The sequence below is a fragment of the Lutra lutra genome, chromosome 17 (genome assembly GCF_902655055.1).
Source record: "Lutra lutra chromosome 17, mLutLut1.2, whole genome shotgun sequence".
NCBI classification, from domain to species: Eukaryota; Metazoa; Chordata; class Mammalia; order Carnivora; family Mustelidae; genus Lutra; species Lutra lutra.
In genome coordinates this window covers 26,916,282-26,926,624 of record NC_062294.1, presented here as the reverse complement: position 1 = coordinate 26,926,624, position 10,343 = coordinate 26,916,282, and the positions used below count along the sequence as shown (strand labels likewise).

The 10,343-nt window shown below is 56.2% G+C and overlaps 1 protein-coding gene across 1 annotated transcript; it reads left to right on the top strand.

The window, feature by feature from the left end:
* Positions 1–5,449: 5,449 nt before the first annotated feature.
* CCL17 (C-C motif chemokine ligand 17) lies at positions 5,450–7,830 on the top strand. The gene is made up of 3 exons (XM_047711588.1): positions 5,450–5,575; positions 6,706–6,823; positions 7,444–7,830. The coding sequence occupies exons 1-3, from the start codon at positions 5,506–5,508 to the stop codon at positions 7,553–7,555; spliced, it is 300 nt and encodes a 99-aa protein (XP_047567544.1). The 5' UTR covers positions 5,450–5,505; the 3' UTR covers positions 7,556–7,830.
* The last annotated feature ends 2,513 nt before the right edge of the window (positions 7,831–10,343 follow it).

Genomic DNA, 10,343 nt, shown 5'->3' with positions numbered 1-10,343 from the left:
CAGAGACCCTAGCTCATGTGGTCAGCAGAGGGGAGGGCGCCATGGGAAGGGAGAACACAAAGAGCTAGGAGGTGGGCGTGGAACTGAGAGAAGGAGAACCTCCTGGGATGAAGAAGGAGCGAGAGCAAAGCCACAGTCAAAGAAATCCAGGTTTGACGGAAGGCAGGAAATGGCCACAACCCACAAGGAGGTTATAAACTAGATGGGGCGGGGCACCTGGGTGGCTCAGTGGGTTAAGCCGCTGCCTTCAGCTCAGGTCATGATCCCAGGTCCTGGGTTCAAGCCCCACATGGGGCTTTCTGCTCAGCAGGGAGCCTGCTTCCTCCTCTCTCTCTGCCTGCCTCTCTGCCTACTTGTGATTTCTCTCTGTCAAATAAATAAATAAAATCTTAAAATAAATAAATAAATAAATAAAAATAAACTAGATGGGGCAAGAGTCAATGAGTGCCTTGGTTGGACTCTTCTGCCTCATTCATGACAGGAGAATTCAGGTGTGTCTCATGACACTGAGACACTGGTGAGACACCCTTGACAAAAATAATTTGTTCTGGAGTGAAGGAGGCCCTGGGTTAGAATGTAAGCTGGGCCCAAGCTGTAGTTCAGAAATTAGTAAGTGTCCATCCATCCATCCGTTCATTCATCTGCATATTCATGTGTCCATCCATCTGTCCATCCATCCATCCACCCATCCATCCATTTACCCATCCTTCATCCATCATCCACTCATTCATTCACCCACCCATCCATCCATCCAACCATCCACCACTTACCCATTCAATAAACATATTTTATTGAGGACCTACTGGGTGCTAAGTCCTAGAGCTGCAAGTTGGAACACAGAAGAAATCCTGTTTTCAAGGAGTTCACAATCTTCCATGTAAGACCCCGCAAACAAACCAGTGATCGCGGTGTAATGTGATGAGAGCAGGAGAAGGAAGCCAGGGACCTGTGAGGACACAGAGGAAGGGGAGGTCTGAAGGAAGGAAGTGAGGGTTTAAGCTGTGATCTGAGGAGGGTAGGAGTGGAAGGAAGTGGGCTGTGGGGGAGCAGGAGAGAGAGTTCCAGACAGGGGGAAGAACTATACAAAGAGCCTGGCATTTTCAAGGAACTGAAAGAATGTCCATGTGGCTAGAATAAAGAAAGGAGATAGATGGTGGGGCTGGAGGCAGAAGTTGAGGCTGGAATGGTCAATGAGAATCTGGACTTCGTCCTAAAGACGATGGGGTAGTATGGAAGGATTTCTGAGGGAGGGGAGAGCCTTGCTCAGATTTGTGTTTTGGAAAGACCTCGGGGCTTTAGAGAGGAGGGTAGATTGGAGTGGCAAGGCTGGGGGCTGGGAGATGAGCGTGGGGCTGGGGTCCAGCAGGGAGATGGAGATGGTTGGCCATGTGGATGGTGACAAGGGGATTGGTTCAAGACACATGCAGGCGGCCTGCTGAACAAGTCTTTCCCATTGACCATGGGAGGGGACGGAAAGCCCATGGTAAGGATACCCCTGTTTTACTGACCCCTGGACTCAAGCAGACTGACGACCTGTCAGGGAAGGCTGACCCATCAGTGAGCCCATCAGGCCCTCGGGACAGGGCAGTGGGATGTATTTTGGGATTGGGGGCTGCAGATAACATTTGGGACCTTCACATCTTAGCCATCATGGGTAAGATAAGACAAGTCTAGCTTCAGCTGTCAGAGGACAGATTTCTGTGGACAAAATGCTAGAACTTCACTGGAATGCTCCCAGCAAGTCCTTCTCCTCCTGGAGCCTCAGCTGACGTGGGCTGCCACCTCAGGGATGACTGTCATGTGCAGTTCCATGGCTTAGGGCTAAGTTCTTGGGGTTGTGACAACAGCATTGCTGATTCTGCCCCAGCCCACAACAGAGCCAGAGGTAGGACAGAAGAAATTCCTCCCTCTCTTTCAGGGCGAGGTACCCAGAATCTGGCTGGCAGACCCGCTTCAAGCAATGGTGGGGGAAATGTTGATCTTCTCTAGTCCTTAAGGGACTCCCCACGGCTGTGGTCTTGGCCCCGGGGCAGCAAGGGTGGCCGCTGCATGGGCGGCATATCTGGTCAGCTTGAGTCAGAGGTGTTGAGACACGCAGTCACTCAACCTCTCTCTTCCACTCTGGTCCAATTCCCCTTTAACTCCATGGTCCTACTAGGCCTGCATCTGGCCTGTTTTCCCACCCGTGACCTTGCCCTTCCTCTGGCCACCCTCTCCTCTGTTGCCCTCTGTAGAACTCCGCCTCACCACTGCCTCCGCCAGGGAGCATTCCTGATTTCCCAGCCCGACCTCTGAGCTCTAGAGTGTGCACAACACCGTAAAGGTCTCTTGAGACCTTAGCATAGTCCCAGACTCATAGTCTCAGGACATCCCATCTGGAAGGTCCCTGGGAACCCATTTCATAGCTGGGAGACCTGAGGAGGAATGAACCAGTTAACCCCTGGCAAGGAAACCACCTCAAAAATGTCCCTGGTCTGTGTTGCCTCCAAAGAGAGGTGGAGAGGTGGGCTCTTCACTCCAGTGCTTCTCCCCAGATTCGGGCTCCTTGTCCTTGTCCTTCGTCCCGTCCCCTCTGTTTTGGTCAAGCCTCATGGAAAGCCCCACAGTGTGGAGATGCTAGGGACACACATGGTGGCAGATGTGTCCCTGTCCTCACGGAGTTTACAGTCTCCCTGTCACATCAGAACAGTGTCCCCCATCAGAGTTCTGCACTGCTTCTCTCATTTTTTTTTAAAGGTTTTATTTATTTATTTGACACAGAGAGAGATCACAAGTAGGCAGAGCAGCAGGCAGAGAGAGAGGGGAAGCAGGCTCCCTGCTGAGCAGAGAGCCCGATGCTGGGCTTGATCCCAGGACCCTGAGATCATGACCTGAGCTGAAGGCAGAGGCTTAACCCACTAAGCCACCCAGGTGCCCCTGTTTCTCTCATTTATCTGCACATTCCCTCCTCTGTGCCCATGCTAAGTGCTTCCCTTCTGTGAAGTTCCCACTACTCCTTCTCTTGGTGTGAATCCTCCCAGTCACAAGGACCCATTCCTGGCCACCACCTCCAGGAAGCCTTCCAAGGTCTCTCAGCCAGAAGGAACCTCTCCCTGCTCTAGGTCTGACAGCCCTTTATCTCATGTGCACATTCCTACATCGGGGTTGGGCCCTGTTCCTCTCCCACCACAGCCCTGGGCACAGCATGTTTGCTCCTCTGTTCCCTCCCTTGCCAGGCATCCCACACCAGCCCAGAGCTAGTCCAGAACCTTCTGCTCTTGCTGTCACAACCAATTCCCTAGAAGGGACAGGGGAATTTGGGTCCTTCTGGAGAAAAGTTCTGAGTCTGCAGCAGAACAAGGGGGACTCAAACCCCCGTCAGGGACTTTCCCCAGCGGTAGGGGCCGGGCAGTCTGGCTGTTAGTAAAGTTGCTAATCATCATCCTTACAGTCCCCTCTTGTCCAACACAGGAGAGCATTCCGTGACCCCTGTGGCCAGTGGAGAAGCCACTGGGCAGAGGGCATGAGGATGAGAGGGTCAGGAGACACTCTACCCACGAAGGGCAGCATCGGCAGAGACCACCTCTGCCCTTCACGGGACCCAGGCCCTCCCCAAGCACCTCGGGGTGTTTGCATTTCCTCCGAGCCTAGACTCTTCTCCAGGTCAAAGTGGCCCTCTCCCAGGGGGGCTCACCGAGGGCACCAGCATCCCTTCCCCAGCCCAGGCTGGCCTCCTCTGACTCCGCAGGATGGAGCCTGCTCGGTTCGCCTCTGTTTGGGGTGGAGGTTGTCCCCACCTTGTGCAGGAAGCTGGTGCCAAAGATGACGACAGGCAGGAGGACCCCTGCCGCATGTGCAAATTACAGCCTGTCCCAGAGACAGGAAGAAGGGCCCACCCAGACAAGCTGGGGACAAAGAACCCCCCCGGGTGGTGGCTTGAGGAGTGGGTGATGTGACCCTGAGAAGCAGAGGAAAACTGGTGTGAGATCCACTGAGGGGACCCCAGTTGGCTCGGATTGGCTGTTTTGGTGGGGCCCCTGGGACGGTCCAGACGTCCCTTGATGGGTGATGCTGTGAGGCCCAGAGAGGGTCTGTGAGCTGCCCAAAGTCACACAACAAGATGACGACAGAGGACCCTGCTCAGGAGACATCCTGCCATGGACCAGGCGTGCCCCACCCCTCCCTGACCAGGATGCAAAGTGGCACCAGCCTGCCAAGGTGGCCCTGGGATGGGGGCGAGGGGAGGAGGAGGAGAATGGTCTTGCCCTCCAGCGCCCCTGTCCAATGCATAGCTTCTTCTCCCAGATGCCCTGTGAGGACTGGCAAGGTGGCAGCAAGCACCGCCCCTCCCCCTCCGTGGGTTGGGTTTCCCAGACAGCACCTGTTGCCGTTATCATCCCTGCTAATAAGATGCCACAGTGGTGTCAGGCTAATACAGAGCCGGCTGTGGGGAGGGGAAGACGTGTGTCCCATGGTGTGGGCCCGGGTGTCATCTGAGCTCCTATTCACTCAGGGACAGAGCAGAGCGGGGCTTGGGGTCACCCTGCTGAGATGCTGCCACCTGGAAGTGGGCCCAGGACTCTCCTCCCAGGAAGGGGCTCCTGCCACTTGGCCCAGGGGAACCCGAAGCAGACTGTTGGCCGTTTTCTCTGGTGGCTGGGGAGGGGCCCGAGGCAGGGATGCTGTGGCCCATGGTGCATGGAAAGTCTGTTCGGGGCTCACACTGGAAGCTGACCACCTGTCCATGGCAGACTGGGTCCTTGCAGATCCTTGCCTTCCATTCTGCAGTCCGGGGTGAGGGACCCCATGTTGGGGAGCTAGGCTTCCCAATCTACAGGAGGCCAATTTAGACTAAATGATGATTAAAACCTGCCAGGCTCTGGTCTCCTGTGGTTCAGGACCCAGCTTGGGGAAGCACCCACAACCGAAGTCGTCTGGGCCTCAGGCCTTTCTCAGAATGAGTGGAGCTGGGGTACCCCCGGGAAGATGCCCCCATGCTTATGCAGCCTGCTGACACCCCCAAACCCAGGAGGCCTGCCAGGAGCCCAGGAGCCCGTCCAGGCCCAGGCTAGGCAGCCCCACTGGCACCTACCTGGCTGTCCGCCACCCCCCCACCCACCCATACAGGACACGGTGCATGAAGGAGGCTCACCGGCCTCGGGGCAGAGGCTAACCCCCTGTAGGGGAGGCTCTTCTGTTCTTCTAATAGAGGAACTAAGAAATGTCTCTGTGAAAGGAGAAGTGTGTCACTGTCATGGCCCCCGGACACACACACCCCACCTCTGTCCCCAACGGAGTGCCCATTCTCTGGAAAGCCACAAACATTCCAGGACTGGACTTGTGCTGAATCATCTCAAAATCTTCAGACTCCACGGGTGTAGGGAAGGATGTATGGGGGAGGCGGCAGGAGGTGGGGCAGATCCCCAAAGAGGTTAAATAGGTCACCTCCAAGCTTGGCTGTCATCCTCGCCTCCCCCTGAGCAGAAGGACCCACACTCACAGGTCCTCTCCTGGGCTCGCAGCACCATGACCCCCTTGAAGACGCTGCTCCTGGTCACGCTCCTCCTGGGGGCTTCTCTGCAGGTCATGTATGCAGGTGAGAGCCAAGGAGAGGTGGCCTGGGACAGGAGGGGGCAGGGCACCAAGATCACGGCCGCGATGACCGCTATTTATGCATTAGGGACAGCCCGGTGATTCCTCTAGGGACGGGGGAGGCTGGCAGCAGTAGGATTTTGAGGGAGGCATGAGGATGAGGAGGAGGGGGGTGTGTGGAAGATGCCACCCCAGAGCTTGGGATTGGCTCAGTGACGAGCAAAGTGCTGGCCCTTCTCTCTCTGCAGTGACTGAGAGGCAATGACCTTGGTTGGGTTTTGACAGTGGAAAATGACCTATTCTCGGAAGCACTGGTTAGCGTCTGTTTTGCTCCCGGGTCTTTCTTGACACCGAGAGCATCAGCATGCCGGCAGGAGCGCTGGTTCCCGGAGCACTTGAATCGAGGGATGTCTATCCGCAGCTGGAAGAGAAAGGCGGCCGATGTGGGAACACAGCTGGCTAGCGCCCCGCTCGGCCACGGCTCCCCAGCCTTCACCCGTGGCTCTCACTTCTGCAAAACTCAGGTTGGGTTAGCTCTCTGAGTTAGTCCAACCCAGTGAGTTATACCCTGGGGGATGGCCGGAGGACAGCTGGGGGCTTCCTAGAAAACACTCGAGCCGTGGCATTGATTAAAGCCACGCATCACCAGCTGGCCTATTTGCAAGTGCTGGATACTTTTTTCTTGTGCAAGAGAAGGAAGCTGAGGCCCAGGAAAGTGTCCTTGCGCCCAGGGCTCCCGTGTAATCCTCAGTGAAATACGGTAGTGGCGGAGCCTGTCTCTGGGTGCACTGTGAGGGCTGAATGAGCTCCTGCAGGCAGAGGCTCAGCCCAGAGCCTGGTCCAGAGGACATTCTTGGGTGGTTCCCCGGCTGGCATTTGAGTGTGTGCACACACAGAGGAACACACATGCAGACACACACAGCCGCGCCTACACGCACACCAATATACACGCACAGATCCCCCAAACACACACAGAGACATGCGTGCACACATGTACACACACTCAGGGCCCCCCAGAGCACACAGAGAGACCTCACACACACAAATGTGTTCATCCACACATGCGCACGCACGCGCGCGCGCACACACACGGACACTCACAGACGTACCTACTCCTGCCTCCTTTCTCCATAGCGCGAGGGACTAATGTGGGCCGGGAGTGCTGCCTAGAGTACTTCAAAGGAGCCATTCCTCTCAGAAGGCTCAAAGCCTGGTACAGGACCTCAAAGGAGTGTCCCAAGGAAGCCATCGTGTAAGTGTGCCCAGCCCCCTTCCCCTCCCCCACCATCTTTGCTCCTAGGAGTCTGGGAAAAGGCAGCCCCTAGGGCTGCAGAAGGGGCACTGGGGAGAGGAGAGAGTGGGGCCTTCATGGCCCCCTTCCCACCCCAGCCCTGCTCCTCCTGGCGGTTCCTGCACCCCACCCTGTGAGACCCCAAAGGCCTCGGGCTGTGAGGTTTGACCTCTTCTCTAATTGATGGGGAACCAGAAGCCCCGAGAGACAGGGCAGCCCCCCAGCACACTGGCCCTCAGAGACCACTGTGGTCACTTCCCACGGCTTGGACCTGAGCCGGGCGCCTCCTGGGCACCCCTAGTTTCCAGGTTTTTGGTGGGAGTGAGCCAGCTGAAGTGAGGGGCAGAATGTCCTGGCTCCCCGGGAGGGACTGTCAGGAGCGTTGGGAGTCAAGAGTCACTGCCGACAAACTTGATGTCCCGGATCTGTCACCGAGGTGCTGTGTGACTTCAGGCAACCTCTTGCTTCTCTTGGGGGCCTCGGGGACCTGGTCGCTACAGAGCAAGGCTGATCCCAGGGCTGTGGAAGTCCTTCTTGCCCTGACACCCACTGACGACTTTCTCCCTCTCCCTCTCGTGTAGGCTTATAAGTGTCCAGGACAAGCCCATCTGTTCAGACCCCAAGGACACCATGGTGAAGAAGGCAGTCAGATATTTAAAACGCATGCACAACCCTGGGCTCCAGCAATCCTGATTTCTGCCGGGACCATTTGGAGACCTCCAGCTTCAGTGTTCACTACTCCAGCCCCGAGCTTTCTGAGTCCAGGGGAGGCCCTACACGGACAAAGGGGACCCCTGCCTCCTTTTCTAGACTGGAATCATAGCAGAAAGAGCCCAGATTCAAGTCTCTCTTTTCGGGGGGACCTGGGTAGCTCAGTTGGTTAAGCATCTGCCTTCGGCTCTGGTCATAATCCCAGGGTTTTGGGATCAAGCCCCATATTGAGCTCCCTGCTCAGTGGGGAGCCTGCTTCTCCCTCTCCCTCTGCCTCTTCCCTCTGCTCGTGTTCACTCTCTCAAGTAAATAAACATAATCTTTTTAAAATTTTAAAAAAAATAAAGTCTCTCTCTTCATACCTTAGTCTGGGTCAGCGTGTTCTGCCCACCCAGCCTGTCACAGTGGAAGAACATCTGGTCCTGTCATGTCCTGTCCAGGCCAGAAAGGGAAACTGAGGCTGAGAGGGGGGCATGGCCACTGCAGAACACATGTGAGGGGCGAGAGAAGGTCCTGGTGAGAGAGGCCCCGGCCGGGGAGCTGAGGGTGTCTGTGGGATGAGCCCAGCCTCCAGGAGGCCTTCCCCAAGAAGCTGCCCATCGGGCTGTCTCTCCTGCTCTGATTCCTCCTGCTCTTAGGGACTGTAGGGCAGCCCGCTGTGATGGGGTTGTTTTCCCAGATGACTGCTGTGTGGGTATGTCAGTCCTGGCTCCTCTGTTAGACGGGAGCTCCATGAACCACCCTGAGCACCCCACAGCCTAAGTCCTAAGACGGATGGGGGACAGGGAGTTTACGGACTCCCTCCTCCCAGACCCCTCTGAGCAAGCCCCCCTCAGGGCCTGAGCCATAGTGTGCTGGGTGTGGGGGAAGCAGGGTTTTTGGATTCTAGTTCTATCTCACTCTTCTGACCAGCCATGGCCTTGTGGCTTCTCTTTCTGGGACACAGTCTGGAGACAACGCGGGGGTGGGGGGTGGGGGGGTGGGGATCCTTCTCTTCCTAGGATTCTGTAATTCACAGTCTGGGACGGCTGCAATTAGGAGTGATTTTCAGGTAAAGTTTTGCCTCCTGTTGCCCCCTTGTGGCCAGTCATCTTATTACAGGCCAGATGACAGACCCAAGCTCACTTACAGTAGAAGCAGGAATAAAACAGGACAAACAACAATAATAATGAGGCTGATGATAATGAACTGGCTTCTCTGTGACCCCAGGGTCTCCTGGATCGTAGCTGGGCTCTTCCCTGGCTCTGAACCCGAGGAGTATCCCTCCAATAACTGCCTTGGACGCAGAATCCTGTGGGTAGCCGGGGTCTGAGTTCTTCAGGATCCATTGTGTGGGGGCAGGGTGGGGATTGGAGGAAAGATGATTTCCAAATAGAGGCAAGCAAGAAGGAGCCCCTGTTACAGCAAAGGAGAACAAGGGCGGGGGCCCAGATCCCTCACTCTTGCAGTTTGGAGCTTAAAGACACCCAAGAGGACACACATTTCATCCATGTGCATAGCATTTTAAAAGAAGCAAAACCTCTTTGAGTGAAATCTTCCTCAGAGGCCCATCGGTAAGCTCAGAGGAATGGAGGTTCATGGGGAACTGTGAGGATGTTTAACATCAGGATTGGGGAGGGGACAAGATGCAGGAGATGGGATCAGCCACCATGTCCCTCTGAAAGGGAGCCATCTGAAGGAACGGTGACTTGGGGACTCCCCTGACTGGCACAAAAGAGGACCGATCAGTGACCAGAGAACAGAGAACAGTGGGGGTGCTGGCATCACATTGTCCCTTCCACCTGGAAGGGGCGTCCCCTTTTTCGACTGAAATCCAGTCCCCCTTCGGGGCTCAGCTTGGTTGCACTGACCCTCTGCCAAGTACCCCCTCTGGCCTCAGCCTCACCTCTACCACACTGCCCCCTTTACTATACTTACTGCACGTTGGTCGCGCCAGTGAGCTCACGGGCACTGGTATTTGGGTCAGGCAAGTCAGTACATGACTTATTTATAAGGGGGGGGTTTGCGCATAGTGGGCATGCGATTTACACATCTTGATCAACTAGCCCCGGGCTGAACTTCACGAGGAGCACGAACGGAGAAAATCCCGGAGGAGCGGACACCCTGATTAAGGGCTTCAAGCTTGGCCTCTAAGTGGCCAAGAACTGAGTTGCTCTGCGCTTGGCCAGCAGAGGGCGCCCCCATAAAGATAGAGCGGGAGGTGCCTGAGCGCAGAGGCCCTCCAGCCTCCTCCGAAGCGTCCCAGGGACCCGGTTACCCACTTCTGACGGTAGCTGCTTAGGGGCCCAGAGTGAGAGTGTCTGCAGCTGGCCAGCCCTCCTGCTAGGAGAGCAGAGGCACAGGCACCACCAACACTCTGCCCGGGGTTAGCCGCATGAAGACGAAGAAGCAAAAACGCTGCTGGGATGTGTACAGTGCCCCGCGTTCCAGCCGGGTGGTGGCCAGCGCCTGGAGCACCACGCCAGGGCTCCTCTCTCTGTGTCTTCTTAGATTCCGTATTTCCCTGTTTGGCCTCCAGTCATCACAGGCCCGAAGTCATGGCCGAAGCTAGTTACACCTCCCCTGCGTTCCAGCTTTGGAAGGCAAGCGAAAGTCACACGACAAACTCTCCAAGCAACCTGCAGCTCATTGCCCTAAACGCCCCCTTTCTGTAGCTCACACCGCAGACCACTCTGTCCCCTGCCCCAGATCACCCGTGGCGGGGACCAGACCACTAGGGATAGCCCCCTGCCCAAAGCCTTTCGGAATTATTCACACTAGCTAACCCTCA

Coding starts and splice junctions, on each gene's coding strand:
- CCL17 (XM_047711588.1), top strand. CDS start 5,506: ATGACCCCCTTGAAGACGCTGCTCCTGGTCACGCTCCTCCTGGGGGCT. Junction 5,576..6,705: donor TCTGCAGGTCATGTATGCAG/GTGAGAGCCAAG, acceptor CTTTCTCCATAG/CGCGAGGGACTAATGTGGGC. Junction 6,824..7,443: donor TGTCCCAAGGAAGCCATCGT/GTAAGTGTGCCC, acceptor CCTCTCGTGTAG/GCTTATAAGTGTCCAGGACA.